Below are 27,473 nucleotides of genomic sequence, written 5' to 3' on the forward strand. Positions count from 1 at the left end.
TGTCCAGGCAGGAGCTGAGCGGTCAAGCACCCGTCATGGTCGGGCAGGGGAAGGATGCAGCATTTAGTTATCATTACACAGCTGAAGCCACCGAATGAAGAACTGAGAGGCTGGGGCGGGGATGTTCACTGGGGGTCTGGCCTGTTCCCAGGAGAAAATAACGGGAGGAATATATGGAAATGACATCAAAGCGTAAGCCTTGACGGAATCCAAGTCTGCTTATACGTTCAGAAGGAGGAGGAGAGGATGTGGCAGAGGGGCCTCGTCCACACCACCTCCTCTCCCACTGCTTTCCTCGCCCTCCCCTCGTAGCCACCCTGGCCTCCTGGAAGTTCCTAGGAAATCCCCGGATACCCATCGCTCCCTCTCGAGCTTCAGGTCAGACCTGATAGTCTCACTGAGACCTTCCCTGACCACCAGATCTAAAGATGCAACTTCTCTGCCAACACCATCTCCCTTCTCTGCTGTGTGTTTCTCTGTGCAGTAAACACCCTTCTTAGATTGCACATAATTGCCTTTTACTTTTCTCCCCTCCGCCAACCCCGCCCTTAGAATACAAGTGATGTGAAGGACAAGATTTTTGTCTGTTCTGATCACTGCTGTCTCTCTGGCACCTAGAATAGTAAGTGGTACTTCGTAGGCTCTCAGCATGAGTGAACGACGAAATGAGTGAATGAACTGAATAGCACACATGCAGATCTATTTATTATATTTTAAAAAATCACTCAAAGTGCCTTCCTTACTGGCGAATGCATTATCAGGCAACACAGCTGAGAATGACTGTTGTTCAGAGCTAGTGAGTGCCCTTCTGGCATCCCTGGTGAATAAGGAGTAATACGGCCTCGTGCCGGCTGGGGACACCTTTCCTGGTCCCGTCTCCATTTGACCTTCAAAAAATATATCCGAGCTGAGATCCCTCAAGAGCTTGTTAAGTTTAGGACTTGACAATGCGTATGGGTATTTCGTTGGCACCAAAAATGTGACAGAGCTGGAGATGACTATGATAACACAGGGATGAAGGAAACAGAGGCGTAAGGACGGAGGCATTTGAATTTTATCCTTAAGTCATCCTGTGCCTGACGGGTGGCCTTGATCGTGCTTCCTCAACCTCCCCTTAGGCGAGACTGTTACAAAGAGCTGTTACTGTCTTCTGTCCACTCACACCACTGCGCAGACAGACCTGTTAGGGGGCGGGGACCGTGTAGGTAGTTTATGAAAGTTGTGGGCGCTGGCAAAGGGACATGGCCTTTAAAGGAGATTTTAAGTCAATGGTACAGATGGATTCGCTGTGGAAACTGGGACTCCAGAGCTTCACTCGAAGGCCCAGCTGCTCACTACAGTTTGGGGGACACCGCTGAGGGTTACTACCAGGATTTCCATATGCAGGATGTCCCAGGAATTTAGGGGCGCTCCAGTTGTTAGCAGGATGACCTGAGGCTCTTATCACAGTGGAAACAGCTCAAGGGTTGCGAAGTTGGGGTCAGGGGAGGGCAGCCAAAGGTCTGTGCCAGGCAGGGCTGAGGATCCAGGGAGAGGTGTGGCAGGGGGACGGGCACACCTCTGCTTTCCTGGCCACCAATCAGATCAGTCGCTTCCAAACCAAGAGATGGAAACTCCAGCATGAGCGCACACGCTCGCATTGTGCCACATTTACGCAGACCGGAACTCCTTGCCTTGGTCAATAAAGTCAGCCCCCAAGCAGGGGACATTGCAGCCTGCAGAGTATCAGCCCCGGGAGGGGGTCAGTGATCCCACTGTACACACTGCATCCCCTTCTGGGTTCACAAGGGACCCGCACAGGAGAGGGCTCCAACAAGTCCTTTGGTAAAGGAACTTATTTAACCCTGTTACAGCATTTTCCCGAACACGTTCTGCTGTCGATCTTTTAAAAGAATACCCATTATGTGTCCCAGGACACTTGCGGGACACTTGCGGGTGAAACAAAGTTTGAGAAATGCCGACTGAGCGACGTCCTCATTGTGAAGAGCAGGAAGCGGAGGCCTGGGCAGTTCATGACCTATCCAGGGCCAAGGGGCCATCCCCGGCTCCTGTCCCCTCCATCCCCTCCTTCATCCAGTCACCACGTGCGTACTGAGCATCTACTCGGCACCAGGCGCTGCTCGAGCGTCAACATCAAGGGAAGGCAGAGGCTTCCGCTCCCCGGGGCCTTTCGGGGCCTTTAGGGATAATAAGAGTCCAGCTGTGCTTCCCTTGTCCTTCATGGGCCTCCAATTACAATGCAAACGTCATTATTATAAGGCGACTGCTACAAAAGTAAAAGACCAATAACCACATCCGGAGAGGAATGGATTTAACTTTTCCAGTTGACTGAGGGTTAAGTCAAAAGCCCTTTCACGTTCAATCCTTTTGTCGTCAGTCATCCTGAACTACGGTAACTCACACTCCTCTTTAGGGTTACCCTTCATCAGACATCCTCGCTGAGCCCCGCTATGCACCATGATGCTGGGGTGGGAACGCTGCGTAGGAATTTAGACCCAAAAGATCAAAGATGGTTTAAGAGATTGGGTCTAATATGTGTTTATTCCAGGAAAATCTTAGAAACTGTTTTTACTTTTAATAATTCCTTTATATAAAGCTGGTTTTATCATCATGTATCTCTTTTCCCTCTAAAAGTGGCAAGTGGCACTGTTACAGTTATTTCAGGGCTGGCTACCTCTTGTTAAATGAGTGATGGGAGAGCAGAAAGCAATTGCTGGACACCTGGCTGGTTGAGAAGCTGAGGTCTCACACTCAGAGAACACAGTCCAGACTTAGTGAGCACATGCGTACACAGAGGGCCCACCACACCCTGTGCACACATGAGAGGAGACGCCATCGGGGGCTTGGAGAAATCAAGTATCTTGCCAAATAAATCCTGAAATCACTGTGTAATTTAAGATATGACCAGCCACAATAGTAGTATTATTCGGTATTCTCTTTATACACCTGCTTGATTCAGATGATTTGACAGCAGAAATCACAAGTCGAGCAAATTCTGAGACTATAAATGTCCACTATTTCTCTACATTACCCTCTCTTCCCCACCAGTATTGACGAAACTATCTCCTGTTCCTCACATTCAAACGGCTAATAAAGAAAAGGAAGTATTGGCTTATGCTATGACCGCTACATGAATTATATAACTGTCTTATTCATTCATTCATTCATTCGACTAAATAGCTCATTAACTCACTCTTCAACAAATATTTGAGCACCTATGTTTGCCAGACTCTATTATAGTTATTGTGGATACATCAGTAAACAAGGACAAAAAGTCTTGCCCTCACGGAGGTTACGTCTAGCAGGGAGAGACAAACGTTGTAAGTATGTTAAATATGAACATGTCACACCATATAATGTAATTTCCATTAGTGGGGAAAAAGAGAAACACAGATAGGGAGGGATAAACCTCTCTGAGAACCTCTTTGAGATTTGAGATCAGTTGCTTAACTGGGGGCCTGCCCTACGGATGTCCTGAGCTTAGACTGCCTTTTAGGGTCACCGCTCCCTGGAAACTCTTGTCTGTAATAACACACCTCCTGTCAGTGCCTTTCTCCTTGAGTCTAGCCCCGCTAGCTTGGTCTGATGTGAATTCTCAGAAGAACAACTTCAAGTTCACATCAGATAAACATATTAAGGTTAATTTTTCCACTTAAAACCCAAGGCGTGTTTCGTCTCAGGCTTGGAGAGAGACTTTTTCTAGAATAAGCAAATGAAGAGAGAGAATTACTGGCATGGTAGCTTGCTTATGAATTGCAATATATATTTGGGAGAATAATCTAGATGAGTCCATTTCACACTTATATTTCTTTAAATCCTTATCTGGATGGACGTAAATTAGAGGGAAATGTGTGCACTAATTGGGCTCTTGTCTCAGCTACCTAGCAGGAAGTTATTCAAGCTTCCTTATCAAGCTCCATGATGATTCTTTTAAGATGCCAGCCCACCGGGTCCTTTTACTGGTTCCAAGTGCATGTGTCATGTTCCATTTGTCAATGGTTTACAGAGAACCTAGTCTACTTTAAAAGTATTCTATAAATTTCAAATCAGGAGCCAATTAACAGAATGGGAAAAAGTCTCTACCCAATGCCAGAGTAAACTGTAAAGAAAAAAGTTTCTCTGTATCAAAAGGTAGATGGGACCCTTGGTGAAAGGGTAGGTGTGATTGCTTGAGTCGGGAGGGTGAGGGTAACATTAAATACACAGGGAAAGGTACCATTTTCTTTACTCACTTAGATGGTGGGACGGAAGACTTGCTCCTTGAATCTGCTATGACATTAAATTGGATTGGATGGCTGGCCATTTGGAAATAGAATCAAACATCAAAGTAATAAGTCTGGCATGAGGAAAGAGGATATTAAAAGGATGAAGTTCAATTAGGGATCGAACAAAGTAACCCTCACAGGATGTGAAACCACATGGTCCTGGAGTAAGAAGGGGCAGGAACTGGCTTTGTCAAAGCATGGTCAGAAAGGGTCATGGAGCCCTAGAGGACCACAGGCTACGCGAGCTCATAACGCAGTGCTCCTGTTGAAATAGGGAGCCTATGATGGGAAGCTAAAGAGAAATGTGGCAGGTGGGAAGCACATGGCCAGGCCCTGTGATGCGCCAGTGGGAGGGCTTCATGATCACTGTGCTCTCTCCTGTAACTCACAAGTGAAATTTGAGAAGGTTCAGAAAACCATTAAAGGTAAGGGGAGCAAGTCTCATGCTGAAAGGTTAAAAGACTGGGTTTATTTAACCTTGAAAGGAACATCCAAGGACATTCCTCTATCATGGTACTTGATCTACTGTTTTGAGTGTCTGCCCCCCTCACCGGACTATGAGACCAGGGCTGTTTAAGCCCATCTCCAGCACCTCACAGGTAGGGTTCCATGAAATCTGGGGACACATTTATACTAAAATCATATTTGCTGTTTATCAGAAATTCAAATTTAAGCAGGTACCCTATATTTCTATTTGCTAAGTCTGGCAACCCTACTCACAATGTAACTGTGGTAACCATCCAATAAATAACCTGTTGAATTAATTGCTATTATGTACTGGGTGTTATGCTAAGTGCAGAGAACAGAAAAACTTAAACAAAAAGCCAGGCAGATGATACAACAGAGGCCTTAGTTAATCCAAGGAACTGTGGAAAAGTGGCAGGATTCTGCTAGGAGGTAGAATCCAGGTTGAAGTGGGGGCTTACAGAAGGTGGGAGGGGTTTCAGGAGAGATTCTTTGAGAAAAAGAAGGACAGCTACTGGTCTTTCTTATCCCCAGGCCTCTAGGCCTTAACCACGGACAGCGTGGCAGCCGCTGGGATAGACAGGGACAGATGTGTAGTTGGACTCTGAACTCAGTGATGACAGGAAGGTGAGAGAGAGAGAGCGTGCTTGCACAGAGCTGTTCTGATCTTCTCACACAATATTCTGGGCAGTGGTTTATGTAGATGTTTAGAGTCTATCGGCTGAATGAATAAATGAAGAGTAGATAGTGAGACTGAAAAACAACGCAACTGATTGTTTAGAGAACACCATCACACTAGGCTTGCATCACAGAGGTACGCAAGATAAGGGGCACTAACACAGCACGTCTAAAGTGTGAACTGGCCAGTGGAGACACCTCAATGGTATAGAACATGGGAAGAGAGCTCCCTGGCTTAGCTACCGAGAAGAGGAGCTTCAGGGACTGAAACCATTGGGTCTCAGGCTCTTCTCCCAAACCCACATCTAACTTGACTTTCTGGGAATTTTCCAAATGGCGAGGGGTTATTGGGGAGCATTAGTCTTTCCTTCATTAGCGGACAAATGATGATAGAGTAGCAACTCTTTACGACAATGAGAACATGATTTCTATTGCTAAATAAACTAGTCAAAATGGATATTAATAATAAACGTAGGGATGTTATAAATTCTCTGGCTTCATCAATAATTCGCAGTGTAGCGAAAGCTCTTTTCTACGTCTTAAAGAGACCTTGAGGTAGAAGCAGTTAGGTTTACTTTTTCTGGGCGTCTGAAAGGACAGACAACTCTTGGGCAATACAGCCCATGCAGTTAGGGAAGGCTTTAAGAGGAACCCAGGTTTATGGTCTGTCCACTCCTGTAAGAGTTTGGGGTAGGGCCCACTTGCCCAAGGAAATAATATTTGAAGTAGCTGTTTTCTATCACAGTGATGGGTGACAGACATAGATTTAGAAACGACCACTGAGCTCTTACTCCGCACCTAGGAGGACGCTCAAAAAGCATCCTAGGAGGGGCTTTTCTCTCCAAAGCCCCACAGGATGGCTGTAAAGAGGTCCCGGGCGCCTGCTGCCCATGGCAGATACCCTCTTTCCAGGCGTCCCTGGATCCAGAGCTATTTTCAGGGAGTCTAAGCACTGCAGAGTGGCACCTCCATCCTCCCCTGCACACCTTTCCAGCCCTGGCATAGTACTAGTCGTCCCCACCCCGTCTCTGAATCTCACTGAAAATAGACAAGTGCAGGGATCCTGGAGGGTAGAGGGAGGGTGGGTCCTAGAGTGGATTAGGAGCAGTTTGTCTGTGGCTTTCCAAGCACATGTTGATCATCTGCTGGAAACAGCATGGCCTTTGTGAGATGGATTCTGGCGCAAACCCTGGGTCTGTCATAGGATCTGAACTCTAACATTTACTGAGGGATGCAACACTATTCTAAGCATTTCACGGTATTATAAGTATATACAGTATGATACATCTTTAATCAGCACAACAGCTATAATGTAGGTGACATTTTTATCCCCATTCTATAATTAGGAAACAGAGGCACCAGAGGGGCTTAGGAACCCAGCCATACCACATACTTTCCAGTAGCTGAGTCTTAGTTTTCCCTTCTGGAAAGCAGAGGTAGCATCTGCCTAAAAGGTCTGGGAGGAGAAGTAAAGAAGACCAAGAATGTAGAGCATCTAGCCCAGGAAGGCAACCCCTGGTCAGGGATGACTGGTCCACTCTGAGACCATACCTACCGATGTGGTTTCCATAGTGACTACCACGGACGATGGTCATGGTTGCTCACACTGCAGAGGAGCGCACAATACAAAGACTGCTTTATTTTTGGCTTTGGAAATGCAATTTTTAATAGGCAGGCCCCAACCTATGAACACGCTGTCCTCAATAGTTCATTTATAAGTCAGCTGTTCAGAAACAGAAATACATTTCCCCAGAGAAAGAAGACTGTAAATGCTTAGCTCATTAAAGGCAATTGAATCCATAAGAAAGCAGAACTTCAGTGTTAATATTATTAGTTTCTGTTCTGGGAACATTCATTCACTTAACACCCTTCTATAATGTACCAGGCACTATCCCAGGAGCTGAACAGACTTATTGAAAGCATGTCTGTTGCCTCAAGGAGTGCACAGTGCAGTGAAGGAAATGGGCATCGATCAGTGATTCTAGTGGAGGGTGACAGGTGGGGTCTGGTGGTGGTAGGAGGACAGGGGTAGGGTAGCTGGGCTGGGGGAGAGGCAGGAGACGGTGATGAAGCACTGGAGGAAGGGGAAGGGCTTCCCTCTGCTTGGGGCGAGGGCTGGCCCTCACACTTCTCTTTCTGTACTCATACCCCACTTCCTGGGCCCTGCTGCTTTTCTAAGCTCCCCTCCAGGGCATCCAAAAAGTCTCTATTTTCCTACATGATCCATGGCCACAAAATCAAAAGCCCCGTGTTTTCAGTCCAAAGGAATCACATCTAAGTGTCAAAAGGGAGACAATCTTAAAAACAAAAAAGTCTCTGAGGACACGGGGAGGGGGAAGGGTAAGCTGGGACGAAGGTTGGCAGTGGCATGGACATATATACACTACCAAACGTAAGGTAGATAGCTAGTGGGAAGCAGCCGCATAGCACAGGGAGATCAGCTAGGTGCTCTGTGGCCACCTAGAGGGATGGGATAGGGAGGGAGGGAGACGCAAGAGGGAGGGGATATGGGGATATGTGTATATGTATAACTGATTCACTTTGTTATACAGCAGCAACTAACACACCATTGCAAAGCAATTATACTCCAATAAAGATGTTAAAAAAAAAGTCTCACTAACCTGTGATTAAACTATTACTAAATGTCCCCAAGATCTCTTCATTCTAAGTAGCAGATAGTTTAAAGTTTTTTAGTTCTTTATATAAATGTTTCAACTAGAAAGCACGTGAAAATGTTCCACAACAGCAGCGGTCACGCAGACCAATAAGCCCCGCTTGAGGACTGCCCTGGGCACCATTTTCTTTCAGGGATCCTTCCTTCCTCGCTGAACCACGCGTCCTTCAGATCCTGCAAGGATGTCGAGGATGCCGCGCTGTGCACGGAGTGCTGCTTCCGGCAAGGGAGGGGGAGTGGTGGTAGACTGGCCGCTTGGCTGGGTCATCCGTAACCCGGAGGGACTCATCCTGGGTGTAGTGCATGATGTGTGATTTCGCAACCTTTCAAACCGAAAACTGAGGGCACATCATGAAGACTATTCAGCAGGGGCTGGAGAACTGCCCAGCTTCCCAACAAGCCCTCCCTGCAACCCCCAGCCCCGCTCCTGTCACCGAGACCACACCACCAAGCAGAGGTGCCCGTGCTGCTGTGAGCTGTGTCTGGCCTGTGCCACCCCCAGCAGAGACGACCAGGGCGACAATTACCTGATTCTGTTAAAAGCCTCTTTTTGATGACTCGGGACTGAGAGGAGAGATTGTAATTCTAACTCAAGTGCTGGGGTGAGGGGACAGGGCGAGGCAGTCAAGAGCGAAGCCAGTCCTCCCAGCTGTGATCGCTGGGAAGACTCCTGCTCTGCGTATAGCAGCTCCTGGATGAACCGTGCAGGCCTTTTCCAAAGAAATGAATCTCACGATGTGAGATCTTAAGTGTTCATTGATTTCTTCGTGTGTGAGCGTGTGTGTGTGTGTGTGTGTGTGTGTGTGTGTGTGTGTGTGTGTGTGTCTGTATCGTTTTGCGCCCTTTCCATGGTGGCTCATGCTTGCCCTTGACTGCAGGTCTTCTGAGTATGGATACATTCATGGTTACATCTGACCCCCAGCTCACTGACATCCACATGTCCCGTGAACTGTTATTTATAGTTGTCAGACCACCTCTTCTCATCACCGCCTGGAATCACTGCTGTGCTGAAGGCTGCTTGGCTCTTCAGCGCTGGAATATCAATTTGCATAATGAAGGAGGTGAGAGAGCCTCCTGCCCGTTCGGGCGGCCCTGACTGGCGGAGAGAAAGGGATTTGGCCGTAACTGGCCGGAATTAATCTGACGTGCTTTTACAAGGAGAAACGGAAAAAAGCAGAAATTGCCCAGCACACCCCGTCAGAGCCGCATGTGCACCCTCTGGTGTGTGTGCGCGTTTGCAGTCATGGGTGGGTGTGTCCCGTAAAGACACGTAAGTGGATGACCTTGTGTGTTCAAGTGCATTTTTTTCCCTGGGAGCATCACTCCCTAGTGGCACCTCTGCCCGGGAGGTCTGCAGCCGCAGCGTGCTTCCTAATGCGAGGCTGTTTGCCATCTTGTCCAATTTGTACTCGAGGCCACTAGGAGACATCACTAGACATCACAGCGTTCTCTTCAGTACCAGGATGACACCTAGCTCAACGGCTCTCTTGTACTCCGTCCAGAAGAGGCCAAGTCCCAGCTGTCTCACGGTCTGCTGGCAATCAGTTCTTGCAAGAACTGGAACTGCCTTATGCTTAACTCAGAACCCAGTGCCGTGCAAGTGATGAGCTGGGAGATGGGTGAGGAAGTTTGAAGGAATTAAGCCTTTAGCACATTTACCATCGAGGTGGTTTCTAGACTTAAGCCATTGATGGTCTCCTAGCCACGAGCACTTCAGAAGCAGTAAGTGGACACAGTTCTTGCTCTAGTTCCCTCCTAAGAGGAGGATGGAGCTGGGGGAGAACGATACATTTCCCTCCTCTCCAATTCTTTCCTCTCTCTTGAGAGTAGGATCTTTTCTTTTCTGGCCAGATTAAGTAAGTATGTATATTGGTTACTTCCTGGAAGGGAGAAAATATGGTGCCCGACAACATTCCGTGTCTCTTTGATTCATTCATCCAGGCAACACTCGTCAAGTACGTGGCTCTTAAAGGCGCGAGGGGCTGAGTTCAGAAACAAAGACAACAGAGCCCTTGGCTATTCCTAGACTGGAGTGAACAGAAGTCTCTTCTAGGTTCCTGGGCAGAGGGTCTACCCGCTCTCAGTGGGTTGGTGGGCTTCCATAATCACCTCCTTGAGAATCCGAGAAGCCAGGTCAGACAGGGTCCCGTGACGGGGGCTGGTCTGGGTTCTGCTGCCCCGGGCCTGTGTCTCTAGAAGCGTGTCCCTCCTCCCCGTGTCCACACAGAGAGCACGTGGGGCTACGGTGGCGCGGTAAGACAGGACGGCTGCAGGCTCTGGAGTCGCCTCTCCCTGGATCAAATCCGATGCCCTCACTTGCTAGTTGTGTGACTTGCGAATTTGCTTATCCCTTAAATGACTCTCCTCATCTATGGAAAGATGTCGATAATATCTAGCGCAAAGGGTGGGCACGAGGACTAAAGGAGACACAGATGTGAAGAGTCTGACAACAGGCACATAGCGTGTGTTCATTAAATAGTTCAATCATTGCTCATGAATAAGGGCCGAGGCGGCTGTGTGTCTGCAGGAACCCCAGGTGCTGACGCCGGGCCAAGTGAAGCCAGCTCTTACGGGACCTGCCCCTGAGCTGTTCTGTCCTCCCCCGTTCTCTGGGGGGCTGGGGTGGGAGGCAGAGAGTAGGAGAAGCCAGGGGCGGGCAGCATCCACCTCGTGGTGCCGTAGTGAGCCGGCATGGATGGTCTCTGGACAAGGCCGCTGGGCAAAGCAGACTCTTCTCCTGGTCAGGCGAGCTCACGGGTTCCCCGAGAGCCTCTCGGTGAGCACCTGGGTCTCGCTCCCTGAAGGCAGCTGCTCGTCTACATCAATCCCTCCGGCTCTCCCGCCGGCTGCCACCCTCCCGTGTATCTCTGGATGGGCAGCTGCCTCATCCTGAGCAGGAAGCCCAGTAGGCAGGTACCTTTAAAATCACCTCCCTCCACTCCGGGCCCAGACGGGCCCCTCCTGCCCGAGTGGCCTGATGTGGACTCGAGGGACGCAGGCCTGACCTGCCGTGGGTGGGAACCTGTCACCTGGGTCTTCTCAGGTTTGGGGCAAATGCCAGCCCCTCCCCCATTCTAACCACAGGGGGTGAATGCCAAGCTCTCCCAGTGACCCCCTCAAAGCCCCTTCAGTAGGTCTGAGGGGTGGGAGGAAGGTGGAGGGGGCGCAGCCCTCCAGTAGCTCCCCGCAGAGTGGCTTCCTCTCTCAACCCTTTTCACATGTCTGGTTTCCTGGCTGCGTCCTGCTCAGGCGGCAGCTCTTGCCACCTGGACTTTTATTTCCAGCTGGATGGACAGAGTCCTGTTTCGTTTGAAAGGGTTCCCTGAGTGACTCTGATATCAAGACTTGGCCCTAACCCACCCCTTCCTGGGTGTCGCCAACACAGACAGGTCCACATGGACAGACTAATCCTGTAACGATTACACAGAGGACCCAGAACCCCAATTTTCCTCCTCCCGATTCTGCCTCCTGAAAGTCTAAGCTGCCTGCACCTCGGGGACCCTCCATGTGGGCAGCTGTCAGGGTCACACTGGCCTGGAGCCGTGGCCCTTGACACTCTGCATCTGATCTTCCCAAATAGGGCAGAAGAAATGTCTGAGGCTATGGTGCCTGCAGAGCATGAGCCGTCTCTCCTGGGCTCTCTGTGACCCTCGCTGGAAAGGAAACCTTGACGTGAATTGTAGAAGAAATGGTTGGGCTTCCCCAGCCTCAGGCTCTCTCAGCCACCACCCTCACCCCGCCCCGAACACCCGCTTCCCTACCTTCCTGGCCCTAGCACATGCCCAGCTAGCCCGGCTATGCAGAAGGCTTCCCAAAATACACCAGGCTGCACATGAGCCACTGAGGCCCTTGCCCACCTCTCTTGCCACCATTATGGGGTGGAGGGTGTACTGGAAGCGCCAAAAGACCAAAACGAAGGCCCAGAGCCAGCCCGGGCCACAGTCTGCACTGTGAATACAATTCTGACGTCTCTAAAACTTGATTCATTTTAGGCCCGATGCCTTTGGCCACATATAAATTTTCACGGCTGCGTTAGTTTGTCTCAAAGGACTTGAACTTAGTTGCCCAGAAGTGAAACACTAGTTCTTAATAAATCCTCAAAACACAAGCTAAGATTTCATCAGCCTGTAAAAGTCCCCTTTACGGAAACATTTATTTCTAATTTTTGTTTTTAACCAGAGAGAAAAGGATGTTGAGGAACTCTCTTATTTTTCTTGGACATCCATAAACTTCGGAATAAAAAAAACTGCTTTCAACAGTTAGCTAAGTGCGACGGCTCACTTCTCTCACAACCAGAGACTTGACCATAAGTAGATCCGAACTTCTATGGGATTCCCCAGGGCCGCTTGCTCTTCCCAACCTGGAAGAGATGGCCTGACCAGAGAGGTCCCATATGGAAGCCACACAGATAAATTCAAGGACCTGACCAGTTCAGAGACACGCTCACTATTTTCTCCCGCTCTCAGCGCACCCAAAGCTTGAGTACTGCACTTGGTGGTACATGCTTTGAGTTTTGTTAATAAAATTGTTTGTTGTCTATTGCTGGCTTTCACAGGGGGTCAATTCAGGTGGGGAAACTGTGAATTCATCCTCATGCTAATCTGTGTAGTAGCAATTTTAAGAAATGTCATGGCTCCAGGAAGGCATCTATCTCTCCAATACCTTGCACAGGACAACCTTTCTAAGAAGAGATACACAGAGCAGATCTACGATTGGGTTCTGATGTTCGTTTTTCTTTCCTTTTTCTCCTTCCTTCCTTTTCTTTCTTTTCTTCTTCCTTCCTTCATTTCATTTTTGTTTCATTTCACAAAATGATGGTTCCACTAATATCAGCAGAATGAGACACAAGTTTCTTTCTTTTCCAGGTAAAGACGTCCTTTCTCAGATCAACTCTGTAAAACGGAAGTTCCTATGGACATGGGAGACTCGCGTTCCTTATGAGCTTGGTTAAGTGTCAAGTTCCTAACTACCCAGTTATCCTGTTATCTTTATGTAGTTTCGGAGGATGGAGATATACATATCTATACACACATATGCACACATATACATGCATGTGTGAGTGTGCACTCGTATGTAACAGGAAGATACATTCATCTACATGAAGAGAGAGGACACCTGTTTGCCTTTGATGAGCAAAACATCACTTGTACCTGATGATCAAATAACGTCCCTTGCAGTCCCGTGATAGGAACAGCACAGTGAAATCCAGAATATAAGAGGGCTGCATTAATAATATTTTCCCCAGAAGAGTGGTGAAAATGATACATCTTACAAAAACATGTCCTCAGTCCCCTTTGACAATGGCCTCCCTGCTCAGAGGTCTAGTAGAAGGCTGCGCGGGGAGCGTACACACAGATAACACGCGACATACTGGGAGAAACTAACAGTAATCAGGCCCAAGGACAGAGCAAAAGGGAGCACACAGTGACACGCGGGATTTTTATTGTCTCCTTAAAATTAAGCAGCAGGGAGAAGACTCCCTCTGGGTGTAAACCATGTCTCTGCAAATCTTCAGGGTGACGTAGATCTGTTCTTCCAAGCAGAGGAGATCAGTCGGGGGGCGGGGGGGAATGAACTGGATTCTGCTGTAAGAAATACCCGCTTTGGAAGGACGGGGCTGGGTGGCTGACAAGAGCAGGTGAGTAAGAGCTCCAGGGTTTAAGGGGGGCAAGCCCCTGAGAGTGCAGGTTACAGGAGGGGAACTGAGGCCCCGTGTTCGTTTCCTGTAGCTGCCACAACAAACCTCTGGTGGCTTAAAACAATAGAAATTTATTCTCACACGTTCTGGAGGCCAGGAGTCCAAAATCAAGGTGTCAGCAGGGCTGCGCTCCCCGCAGAAGCTCTAGGGGAGAAGCCACTCCTTGCCTCTCCTAACTTCTGGTGGTTCCAGGTGTTTCTGTGGCTGCCACACTCCCGTCTCTGCCTCTTACTTCTCCTGGTCTTCTCTTCTGCGTCAGCTCTCTCTCTGCCTTTCTCTCATAAGGACACTTGCCATTGGATTTAGCAGCAATCCAGGACGGTCATAACCTGAGATGCTCAACTTAATTACATGTGCAAAGATCTTTTTTTTTTCCCCAAATAAGGTCACCACTCACAGGTTCCAGGGATTAGCATGTGGACGTATCTTTTGGGGGACCACCGTTCAACCCCTAGAAGCCCCAACAGCATAGCAGAGGTGCGAGGTGAGGTATCCTGTGTGGGAAGTCACAGAAGGTCAGGACGCAGGTGGTCATTCAAGGAGAGGAGGGCAGAGCGAGGCCTGATGCTATAAAGGGGACACGAGAAGGAGAGGAAGGGGACCTGGGGTTCCCTCGGGAGTTCAGCAGTCAACCCGTATCCCTGGGCCGGGAGGGTGGCCACTGCTAAGCCCTACTGGACGCCTCAGTCAGGGCGGCCAGTCACGAATGGACTCGGGAATTAGAGTTCACGGGGGCCCGCTGGGGGCCGTAAGCAGCCCCGTTCTCAAAGAAACCTAGAGAAGTGCTGAGAGCTGACCCTGGGCAGCAGAGCTGGGCTGCTTAAGCCCCAGGGCTTTGTTCTGGATGCATCTGGATGGAGGCCGCCCTGGCAGGAATGAGTGGGTTCAGTACTTGGGGTGGTGGTCCATGCATTGGACCGGCTAATTAGGTTCAGCTAATTAGGAGACAAATGGGCACGTGTCCCCTCTCCCACCCATGTGTGTCCTGTACCCCGTACAGTCCCAGGGTTTGGGGAGTTTTCTTCTCTTGTCACTTCCTCCAGAACTGCTCTTGGCCAGCTGTAACAAAAGGACCAGATGCCCGACAGCTCCAAGGGACTCCATGTAATAAATCACAGCCTTTTTTTGCTCAGCTACCTGGAGGCCCAGCCCAGGCCCTCATTTCTAGGTCCCCGGCTAGTCGGTCCTTCCTGCTGCTTTGCCTGGCGAGCTACTTTTAGCTCACTGTTCCATGACCTGACCAAGATGGTCTGGGCCAGGACCAGGGTGTGACAGATCAGGCTTGAGGTCAGCTGCCTCCACTGGCTTCTGGCCTAAAGTTAAAAGGCAAGGAAGTACCATTTGTACAGTGGCAAGCAAGGCCCATGTCCTCACCCATGCTCAAATGCCATCCAAGCATCACACATCAGTGTAGTTGTGGTGTAAATATCTTAGCCCCAGGCTGGCTTTCTTCCAGGATGCACACGGACACATTTGTTTGCATGCTGATTTAAAAAGTCATACACTGCCTATCTGCCAGAAGGACACGAGACAGCTTCCAGACTCTATGGAACTTCTCAGAATAATCTTTATCTAGAAAAGCCACGGGGTTCTTCCTGAGTTTTTAGAAGGCTATCCTGATTGCACCTTCAATGTTGCAGGCGAAGATGTCTGCCCTCATTAACCAGATCAACACCTTTTGACATTTAAAGTTCATCAAGTTCCTGTAGTTCCTTGAGGAAAAGAACAGCAAAATACGATGCGGGCGTATGTCACACTGGTGGCAGGAATGTGTAAGGTAGGACGCAGCCTCGGGAGCCCCCTGGCCTGACGGCAGCCCCTAGTGACCTTGGCAGCCTCTGCCTCCCTGCAGGCTTCCTTCACCCCCTGAACCTACCACTGACGCTTCTCTGTCCTGCTGCCACCCCTCTGCCACCCTCCAACAGTGGCCTAAAGCTCACGGTCACAATAGGCCCAGGCTAAAGTCCATTCGTGGGCCATTAGCCTGCCCAGGTCCACGAACGCACCACCATTCTCTGTTCACAGGAATGCCTCTGAAAGACTTATTAAATAAGGGGCAAATGTTAAAATACCATCTAATTATTTTGGATCAGTTAATCAGATAGCTCCTCTTTAATAGGGGAAAAGGATCCCACTTGCTAAGCTTCGGGAAGGTAGATGGGAAGGTCGGGAAGAAAGAGATTAACTGGAAAGAACACTGGAAGCTGAACACGGTGGCACACGGCTGAGGGGCTGTTGGCCAGCCAGGAACATCAGAAGGGCAAATGACTTAACCTCTCCAAGCTTCAAGTTCCTCATCTACAAATGAAGGTATGATTACAAAAGCACCATTACATAAGAAATCTATGTAATGTATTTGGCATTACGCCTGGCTCCCGAGAGCTGAAAAAAATGTTTGCAGAGATATCAGTGTTGAAGTCATATTAATAATAATGATAATTGCTATTATTATTATCAGTCCTAGTAGTAGAGGTAGCAATAGCAGTCTTGGCAGTGGTAGCGTATGGTGACCTGAGAAGGGTTAGGTTAAGTGGAACCAAAACTGAAGGTCATTGAATGAGAGGGTAGGAGATTCAGTGAGGAAGTGGGTGGGGTGCAGGGGTGTCAATACCAATCCTTAGCTGTGTCATAACTTTGTCTGGGATTCACGACAAGGGAGACATCCTGGCAAAGTGACTTTTAAAGCCAAACACACAGGAACTCAAACCCTGGCTCTGTCACTTGATAATGTATGACTTTAGTGAATCACGAAAGTTCCCGGAGTCTCAGTGCCCTTATTTGTAAAATGGGAATAGTCATACCTGATGAAGATTATTCATATAACATATATGTAAATACTTAATGTATCCAGTGCCCGGAAAATATGTCTCCTGTTCGCCTGGCCAAACTCTCCTCCATACTGTGGTTGGCCGACTGCGAAATGAGAAATCCATCTGGATAGCTGAGAATATGAGAATGAGCATTGTGGGCTCTTTGTTAAGAGAAGAAAGATGTCACCAGCTTCCTTATATCCTCCTCCCACTGGGAGAGCTGATGGAATGTACAGTAGGGCTGCTAAATGTTAGAACTTGCACCCATATTTAGTTCTAGCATGTAGTGGAATAATTCTGAATTCAATGATGTAATGTGCTATTGCAAGATGGAAGCCATCCAATAAAAAAGGAGCCCCCGAATAGGATTTCATGGAAATTTAACTCTGAACGTTCTGACTTTGTACCTTAACATAAATGAGATCTGGGAACAATTTCCTGCCATAAAATTGAAGACAATTTCTTAAAATATCTAAATCTAATGACTACAAATATCTCCCCATCATCACTCCAAAATATTTATCGTTTGGTCTGAGTTACATAGAAGGTATGTCATCCGTGATAGTCTAAACAAGTATAGAAACCCTTCTCCACTTTAAATGTTACCTTCCTTGATGAAAATTTCATGACACTGAAAAGAGAATCTTCAAAATCACCTCATTTGTGTTCTCAATGTTATCGTTTTGAAGACTTTATTATTTTCTTTTGCTAAATTCACAGAATATACTTCCTCTCATGTAAGTCATTCTCAAGACTTAGTTTTCTTTAGGTGTTTTGAAGTCAAATTGATAAGAATTTTGACATTTTAAGTGCACTTTCAGAAAACTCTCTGACTTATAATACTGTTCCTGACACTGATCTGCAGTTGTATGTCATTGGTTACTTAAATGTTTTCTATACTTCTGTAAATTATGTTGACACTTTCTGGTCAGATGCTATTTTGTCATTTGCAGAGTTCTGAAATGGATCAGATAATCATTTTCAAACTGAACAGCTGTTAAAGGCTTCTTGTTCTCTTGCTGCTTTCTTTGCCTGTAATGCTTAGTCCACTGCTCTGTGCAAGAGACTCTTAAATTAGTACACCATCTCTCCCTCTCTCCCTACAGACTTTTTGTAAAAATGATAACCAAGTTATGGTCACTGACCCTGTGAAGCTCATGGTCAAATAAGGGGAGATATGGACAGGTACACGTCTGTAGGTGACAATGTGGGAGACAAGTGCTATAATAAAGGTATGAATGATTGCCACGACAGAGGAGACGATGGCTAACTTCCCAGATGAGCCCAGATGAGAAGCCTTTACAAATAAAGGGATCTCTGATCTGTGTCTTGCAATTTCAGTAGGAGTTTGGTGAGTGAAGAAGTAAGGAGAAGAACACCCCAGGCAGATGCAGAGAGGTGTCGCTGGGAAGGAGGCAAGGATGCCTAGAACATAGGATGCGAGAGTCTGCGCATTGGCTGATGAGACGGAGTTGCTGGTGCACACTGGGAATCATTTGTAAAAGCCCTGAGCGCCACGCCTGAAAAGAGTTGTCTTTATTCTGTAAGCAACGGAGCCACTCAAGTTCTTTAAGCAAAGATGGGATCCAACTTCTCAGAACATAACCAATGTGGTGTGGAGGACAGACAGGGGCAGAGCCTCTCTGTGCAAGCAGCCCAGAACAATATGTTCTTTCCAAACCACAGAAGGGAAAACAATCTCCCTCCATCTCAATTATGCTTAGTTCAAGTAGAAAATCATTCAGTTGTTGCCGGATGGCCCTTGAGAGGATGAGAAACATAAATACAGTGTCCTAACCAATTCTCAGAGGAAACGAAAGAAAACACTGTGATAATGGTGGTGGATCCCCTACTTCACAGCCCAGAGTCCCCGGAAGGGCTGTGGCCCACCACCCTTCGACCATGTTATTTACTGCATGGTGACACGGTCCCACCACACTCTGCATGGGGACATAATCCGGCACACCTCTGCCGTTCCCTGATGTGAGGATATGGTCCTCCGTACCCCTGACAGATCCACACGTGGGGACACGGTCAGTCACGCTTCTGCCACATTCGTGTCTTAGGGTGGCCGTGGCCCACCTCAGCTCCGCCACATCCGAGTACGGAGCCCTGGGAGATCAGCTGCTCTCAGCACCACGACTGCCCAGGTCACAGAAATAGGCACGAAAAGTAGCTGTAGAAAGGGCTGAAGGGAGGGGTCCAGCTCAAAGTTTCTGAGAGGATCAAAATGGTAAAGGAAGGATGCTGACAAAGGAATAAGGAGAGAGAGAAAGGTTTAAAGTGAATGAAATGATAGATGGATGAATATCTGAAGAAATGCATAATAAATCATGAGTTAGAGAAAAAGAAGTAAAAAAAGAAAAAAGCTTAAAGATAAGGGAGAAGGAAATAGAAGAGAGGGAATGTTTTTAAAAGGAAGGAAGAAAAATAAAGTGAAAAGGAAGACAAACCAAAGAAAGAGCCAACCTAAAGAGGTGAACATCGTGAGTGTTCCATGTATGTGTGTGTGTGTGTGTATATATATATATATTTTTATTCCCTTAAGAAGCTGTTTATCTTCCTTAAGCTTTTGAATGTCCTTGGTGAGTAGTGAGAGTAGACGGAGAAATCGTAACTTGAGTCCCCAAAGAGAATATCTCCTCCTTTTCATTCTTCTCAAACCATCTGCTACGTGTTTAAGGTTTTGTCTTGGGAGAAGCTGACCCACGTGATAAAGCATGAACTACATATGACCTATGTGGTCTAAACACACATCTATAAACACACATGTCTATATCACATAGTTTCATCCTGGGGGAAGGGGTGGGAAATCACATTTTCTAAATCTTAAGGAAACGGAGAAGAGGAGACATTGTAAGTGAAAGTCTCCAGAGTGATTTGGGGTATCCAGGGGCTCTCCTGGGCACTCCAGGAAGGTAGCCGCTAGGACTGGGGTTGGACCAGAGCTCCCACGGAACCTGTGTTGCTTCCAGCAGACCTAGAGAGCCACATGTACTGAGCCTGGGTTTTACACATCCTCACCCAGAAAACATGGCAACCAGTAGACACTTACTGCCCTCCCTCTCTTCGCGGCACAGGCCAGCAGGGAGGCCTGCGGTTGGTATGGGGACAACCCATTCATCGGCACCCCCCGATCCAGTTAGGTAGCAGCTACCTTTCTTCAGGACACAATGAGAACAATCCTTCTCCTCGACCCTGGGAACCCGCGAGCGTGCAGAGGAACAAAGGGGGAGCGTGCAGGCGAACAGCCCTGGGAGGAAAATGAGGGCCGTGACAGGCCGGCACCCTCAGCATGGGTGCCCTCTAGTAACAGCCCAAAGGTGCAGCCTGGTGCTGCTGCCAGGCCTCCTGGGCGCCCCAGACAAGAGGAACCCTGTACTCAGAAAACCGCTAACACACCAAGCCCCTCATTTGCGGCCCAGGGCGCGCTGGTGACGACCTTTCACAAGTGAGAAGGCGAACGTGAAGTAATATTATTTCGGTGGGGAAACTGAATTCTGCTCCTGCTCCCCAATTTCAGGAGCCATAAGGAAGAACGGTCGATTCTAAAGGTTTAGGATATTAACAGGTCCGTGAGAGCTCCGAGTATGGCTGAGAATGGGACTGGGGGAAAGATGGGAGGTTTCAAGTGGTGCTCTTACCTTTTTGTCACTCAGGCCGGAAACCTGGTCCACATACTCCTCTTGGATCATGAAGGCAGCTAAGTTGGCAGTGTAGCTGGCCAGGAAGATGACAGCAAAGAAGGCCCACACCGACACCATGATCTTGGAGGTGGTCCCCTTTGGGTTCTGCACCGGGACGGAGTTGTTAAACACCAGACCCCACAGTAACCAAATAGCTTTGCCGATGGTGAAAGATGGGCCACCCGGCTCTGGCAGGACAAAAAAGACAAGGACAGAAGGTTAAGACAGAGTCACTGGTTCTATTTCAACTTACAAGTACATAGAGCTGGTAAGTTCCTGCTCAGAGCAGGAAACCCGCCAGCAAAGCCCCAGCCCTAAAGCTACCCTTAGGCAGCTTTTTCAGTTGAGAGCTTGTGTCTCTCTTCTCCTGGGACCCACAGGAAGGTGGAAGAGGAAAAACCAGAGGCCTGGGGTGTGTGCGGGCTCTTACTCCAACCAATGATCATGACTCAGCCAGGGCGCCACAGGAGCCAGCTTCCTGCCCTGATGGATGTAAGACCCTTAAGAGCCCATCAAGACTGAGTAACGAAGGCAACCATCCCACTGTGGTCACACTTGCATCCTCATTACCACGTTCCCAAAATTTGTATTTGTATCTACCGAGAAAGCATTTCAATTTCAAAGAAGGTTAGCAAGGGCTTCCCTGGTGGTGCAGTGGTTGAGAGTCCGCCTGCCGATGCAGGGGACGTGGGTTCGTGCCCCGGTCTGGGAAGATCCCACATGCCGCGGAGCAGCTGGGCCCGTGAGCTATGGCCGCTGAGCCTGCGCGTCCGGAGCCCGTGCTCCGCAACGGGAGAGGCCACAACAGTGAGAGGCCCGTGTACCACAAAAAAAAAAAACAAAAAAAAGACGGACGGTCAGCAAGAACCTTGTGGGGTCTTTTTCTCCCACTAGTCATAGATCTCCTCCGATTTTATTCACGGATGCCGCTTTGAATGCAGTTGATCCTGATTCTCCTGTGGCCTCCAGCTCTTAGCACTCAATGTTTTGAAGGCAGCCTTGACCTCACTCCAGTGCCAACACCTCCCATCTGGTTCCCTTCAGCAGGGCCTGCCTTCCGTGTAAAAGAATACCAGGCGGCCCAGAGAGTCTGCCAGAGATCCCTGGCTTGGCCACATGTATCTGAGGGTGGAAAGGGAGGCTGCCTTTGTCCTCCACCCGACCTTCACACAGATCACGCAGGGCTTCTGCACACTATTTATTGTGACCTCTCTGCTTTCTCTGCTTGGCGATGGTGAAATCTTGCCTGCTGTCTGGGGCTGCACGCAGCCCCTCCACTGCAGAAACGAACACCTGCCTGCACAGTTTTACAGCACATTAGCACAGGTGTTTTGATGCTAGCTGTGATCCTGAGAGCATCTGCTCAGCCACCTAAATCATCAGTGACTACACATGTCGAGCCTAAGATCTAACTGTGCACACACATCTGCGCGAGTGGACCTTATTTCTTGGAACAGATGCATAACTAAAAAACTGTTTATAAATCAAAGTTTTGTGCGTTGTAAAATGCCCCAAGGAGACTTGATAGTTAAAGCGGCCCCATGTTGAATTCTTTGGCGAAGTCAAGCATCCTTTGGTAAAGTGAGTAATCGTAAGCCCTGGCTCTGATTTTTGTGTCTGAATTTTTGCCTCTTTGACTTTCTTTGCGGGGTCGGGGAGGGTGAACACTAGCTTTGGTTCTTGACATTGTCAACATGTGTGTGCACTCTCGTGCTTCTCGGACGTTTCACTTGTTACTAATGCCCACCGGGATGGGGAGTAGTCACGGCTTTTGGATGACCCTTTGGCACAGGCAGGAAGCCCCTGACTATTCCGCATTGTGGAGGCATCCAAGTGTCCACCCCAGAAGGCACACCCCAAACGAGAAGGTAGGTCTACACCTGGAAATACCTCAGTGCAGGGGTGGCTCATAGCCTGGACTGTGAATTCAACGGAAGCACAAGGGGAGCTTTGACAAAATACTGACACACCATCCCCAGAGATTCTTACTAAACTGGGGTGAGGTGCGGTGGTTATTGTAACATGCAGCCAAGGTAGAGAACCACTATTCTGAAACATACAAGGGTTCAAGTCCCGCTCTGGACTTAGTGAATCAGAATATTAGAATATGAGGTCTATGCATCTTTGTCTTTTAAGTGCCCCATAGGTAATTCTTACGTGTAGCTGGGGTTAAGAATCTTTCCTCTTTGATACATAATTCCAGGATAGAGCTCACATGGTGGATGGGAGAAGACGCAGAGAAGGCATAATATTTCCTAATCCTGGTGCTCTCAGGAAGTTTTAGAAGAGATACCTATAAGGACCCCTTGGTCCCCTTCAGAAATCTAGCAAACTTTTTGTGAAGTCTCATAAATGCCTCAAACACATGGGTAGCCCTCACATCTCTGGACCTTCCTAGCCAGGAAGATGGACCACCCCCAAGAGTAGCTGTGGGTGAGAATTGTTATCTCCCAGCCATTTTATTTCCAATACCCAACTCCTCTACCTCCTGGCAGAGAGATGTAAGCCGGGGACACATGCTTTGGGGATCTTGTAGCTCAGAGGTTATCCTTGGGCTGTGGAGAACTGTTTCAGCCACAACTACCCTGCATGTACCCTGGGGTAACCTGTTTTTTCTTACTCTTGATACATGTGTCTAATCTGCCTTGTTAGCACATCTGATCGGACAGACTGCTCGTAGCCTAAGGTTATCAAAAGAGTTTCCTCTGACATGTTTATGTTACACGCTTCTGCTGCCAGCTTTGATCTCACTTGCTTAGGGGTGGAACTGGGCTTGGGGTCAGGCTTGAGGCAGGGAGGGGACATATAGATTCAAACTAACATCTAAATTGGGGTCTTTGTGTGTGTGTGTGTGTTTGCTTCTTGTTGTTTATTTGCTTTAATAATGGGAAATGATCAGAAAGTTTTGGAATCTACACAAGTTTTTGTTAAGGGGTTCAGTCACATAGTCTAGAAGATAGGTAATAATAGAAGAAAGATAAAAGTTTTCACATTCTTGCTCTACTAAGTTTGGGCTACTTAATAGAATGGCTACATGTGCATAAAACTTAAAAGACTAGAAGTATATATACCAATATATTAACAGACATTATTTCTTTTTTGTGTGTGTGTGTGTGGTACATGGGCCTCTCACTGTTGTGGCCTCTCCTGCTGCGGAGCACAGGCTCCGGATGCGCAGGCTCGGCGGCCATGGCTCACGGGCCCAGCCGCTCTGCGGCTTGTGGGATCCTCCCAGACCGGGGCACGAACCCATGTCTGCTGCATCGTTAGGCAGACTCTCAACCACTGCGCCACCAGGGAAGCCCCAGACATTATTTCTTGCTGATAAACTTACGGGTGATTATTTTTAGTTTTATCTAATGCATTTGCAAATCTTTCATAAATTCCACAATAAACTTTAAAAGTCAGGATAAAGCTCCACTCTTTCCAAGTGAACAGATGAGTAGAATGTTACAAGTGTATCCGTCACTATTTTTTTTTTTTTTTGCGATACGCGGGCCTCTCACTGTTGTGGCCTCTCCCGTTGCGGAGCACAGGCTCCGGACGCACAGGCTCAGCGGCCATGGCTCACGGGCCCAGCTGCTCTGCGGCATGTGGGGTCTTCCCGGACCGGGGCACGAACCCGCGTCCCCTGCATCGGCAGGCTGACTCTCAACCACTGCGCCACCAGGGCAGCCCTCCGTCACTATTTTTAAGGTATATTACTTTCCTATGAATTGGTCTTCTACTTCTCAAGTTAAAGAACAATGGTAATCCCAATTGTCACTGTACATTTAGCAATTAATATTTTCTGAACACCAAGGTAAAATGAAAAACCATAGCACTGATTGGAACCCCTTAATTGGGGTCTTTCTAACGAGTCACCAAGATGGTGACCTTGAAGACTGAGGGTTAGGGCAGAGGCAGGCAGCAGATGAGGGGCACAGAGATTCCGAGCTGAGAGCTAGAGAAAGGCAGAAAGGCAACGGTTACAGCTGGCCTTACCTCTGCCATCGGCGAGGCACCTGTTGTAACCCACAGGGCTAAAGTACTCGAAGACGAAGACGGCCACGGCGGAGACGATGAGTAACATCACGAACATCATGACCCACACGTCGGCGCTGAAGGGCTCTGGGGAAGCAAAACATCGGCGCTCAGGGTTAACGCAGAGAACAAACAGGTCCCGATTGACTCGCGTGTTCATTCACTCGCGTGACTCCTGTCTTTGGGGAAACAAGCCAAAGGTGTGTGCGTCCCTTCAGAAAGCCAGGGCCTGGCTTAGGGAGGAAGGAGTAAGAGGCTGTGTCTGAGCGTCTCCACTCCCCTGAAGGGCGTGTCGAGGCTTGTTTTCGTTCAAACATATGAGAAGGACGGCCTCTTGCCCATCCTTTCTGAGACTGTACAGATAGTTTCTGCCACGACTGGACCAATATCTGGGTCTTTTGGAAAACAGTGGAACTAGAATAAGTACTAGACATGGATAAGTGAGTCGTGTTGGACTGGCTCTTGGTTTGCACTCCTATCTATATGCCACACCCCACAGCTGGACCTGGAAAAGTTTTCACCAATGCTTCCGAGCCCTGAGGCCAAGTTCATTCTCAACAAACTTGGTTCCTCTTTGTGGCTTGAATTGGTTCAGTAATAATTAGGCACAATGAATAACTCCCTTGCCCCCTTGCTTCACTTCTCTTAAACTTTCCAGCCTGGATTTGCTTTTCCAAACTGGTTTGACGTGGTATATTTTATTAGACATCATTAGTGTAGGAGAATACGTCAATGTTAAAAAAAAAAATCCATCCACATTAAATATCAGTGTCTACAACACTGGGAATTTAGCAAATGACAAAGGGACATGATAATCAACAAAACAACCTCAATCTAGTCCCTATCTCCAGGTGACAAGGTTGACGGGACAAGAACAGGCAAGAGAGTAAGAATGTTCTACATATGCTTTCTTTAACTTTTTAAAACCATTTTTGCTGACTCTCTTCCAGTTGATCTAAATCTCTCTGGCTCAGACGTGTCTAGAAATTGAATACTGAATTCCAGGAGCCCTCTCTCTGGAGGCCTGTAAAAAGAGACAATCGCTCTTCGGTCCCATAATACAAAGCTTCCTCAATTGTGCCTCAAAATAGCCTGGCCTTTTTAGCTGTCACATCACACTGTAAATTCAGAACTAAGTGAATTTACATGCTGTTGCCTCCACCTTCCAAATCATTAATAAAGATGAAACTGAAAAGGGAGGGAAATGGGCTGAAAATTAGAAAATATTGCCTTATTTTGAAACCTACTTTACTTTTGAACTCCCAAGGGAATTATAAAAGCCTGGTCACTTCATTAATTTAATATGGCACGCACTGACTGTGAAATGCACAGAAATGCAAAACCTTTCGGTGGCAGCCAGAGATGCGAAGGTGGAAGGTACAACGCAAAGCCTCTGTACGGTGGAATAGAGACCCTCTCCTCCTTGGGTCTGATGGATTGAAATCCTACTCCGATCCCAGTCTGTCCAAGATTAGGAAATAACCGAGTAAAAGCACTGTCTCTATGCTTCCCTTCCCCCCATCAAGCCCAGAGCAACTTTCGGTACACAAAATACAGAAAAATATTTGTGTTGGTCTATATAGTTTAGGAAGTACTTTCACCACATAGTTTCTACTATCCTTTAATGGCCCTTTCATTATGGATGATTATATCTATTTTACAGAGCAGTAAACTAAGCCTTAAGAGGTCCCAGCCCTTTGTAAGTTCATACTCGGGAGGCGGCAGAGCCAGGTTATGGACAGAGGGCCTCTGAAGGCAAGTCTGTGCTTTTCCATTTTATGTCACATCTTAGTCTCGGCCCCCTGCACTGTTTCCGGATTTTAGGAGTCGAGCTCTGAAATGCCCCCATGTGTACTAAAACGCAGGCTGCAAGGGCAGCCACATCTGGGCTTTGATCCTGGATCTGCTCCTTCCTAGCTGAGAGACGGTTGGAAAATTGCATAACCTAGGATTCAGTTTCCTAAGCCATAAACTGGGTATTATGGTAGTGTCAATGAAGTAATATAATCAAAGTTTGTACAACGATGCCTGGGCCTTCACATAGTAAGTGTTCAATAAAAAAAAGTGTTGGTATCCTTTAGAGAGACTGTGACTGGTCCAAGGGCTTTCAGCTTGTTTATGACCAAACCAGCTTCCTATCTCCTAGCCCAGTGGCCTGTTTTCAAGGTGACATTTTATTTTCCAATCCCTTTGCTCTCACAGCCCCTGCCAAAAATATGGGGTTATGAGCTCACAAAAGACCTCATCTAATTGAAATCTTGGCCTCATCTCACCCAGTCTTATATCATACGGAAGGCTTTGACACATAAGTAATGCTGGAGAGCGAGGAACAGGTTCTATGGGGAAGGATGGGGTCGGTGGGAGGGAGAATCGGAGCAGCTTTACCTGGCAAAGCCTCCAAAAAGTCACGTGAAAACAGAAAAACCTTTTTTTCTTTTTTGGTAGCACTGAGCTCCGCTCTTGAAGCTAATTTGAAACAAACAGGTATTTGAATGATATCCAGAATTAGACATCATTAAAGCAGGAAGCAGCTTCAGAGATCAGCTAGTCGAAATGCCTTCTTCTGTGGATGACGAGACTGGATCCCAGGATGGAGCAAGTTTGTTCAAGGTCAAATGCAGGAGTGAGACTCCAGTAGGACCCCTGGTTACCGGTCCTGTACTGTTTCCTTACCGGGTACCATGCCTTCCTATTTTTGAGGGTATTCTTCAGTTTTCATGCTGGAGAACGATCAATTCTGAGGTTCCCCAAAATGAAATCCCTGGCTGAGGGAAGCTCCTGAAAAATCAGCTCCTGCACCTGTTCCTCCTTCCCTCTACCTGTCCCTGGGTCCATGTCCTTCACGCCTGCAAGCCCATCACTCACCTAAGAAGGCAGAAGGTGAGACGGTCCCATTGCTGCGTGACACCATGACACTGATGCCAGTCTCTATGAAGGGCACGGAGAAGTCGACCACCTCCGATCGCTCCTCGTTGATGGTCAGCGACCCCACTGCCATGTAGGCCCTCTTCATGACCACCTGGGGAGAAAGACGCGAGGCTCCAGTTAGGGCATCCAGGAAGGCAAGGGGCCACCATGCAGAAAATATTTGGGGCTCTACAGTGCTTTCCTTTGTAGAGTGGGAACGGTACATTTCATTTACAGCCTTCCTTCGGTATCTTCCCTCGCTATTGG

General features: G+C 48.0%; 1 protein-coding gene across 1 annotated transcript in view; it reads right to left on the reverse strand.

The window, feature by feature from the left end:
• The window catches only part of GRIN2B (glutamate ionotropic receptor NMDA type subunit 2B), a gene marked incomplete at both ends in the record, with an annotated part of 290,643 nt that overhangs the window by 20,656 nt on the left and 242,514 nt on the right, over positions 1-27,473 (reverse strand). Inside the window, 3 exons of the mRNA XM_082849516.1 lie at positions 20,235-20,464; positions 24,261-24,386; positions 27,165-27,318. Of these exons, the coding sequence (XP_082705642.1) occupies positions 20,235-20,464; positions 24,261-24,386; positions 27,165-27,318 (510 nt within the window). The remainder of the gene's footprint in view (positions 1-20,234; positions 20,465-24,260; positions 24,387-27,164; positions 27,319-27,473) is intronic.

Source organism: Leucopleurus acutus, assembly GCF_964270905.1.
Source record: "Leucopleurus acutus genome assembly, chromosome: 11".
Classification (NCBI taxonomy): domain Eukaryota; kingdom Metazoa; phylum Chordata; class Mammalia; order Artiodactyla; family Delphinidae; genus Leucopleurus; species Leucopleurus acutus.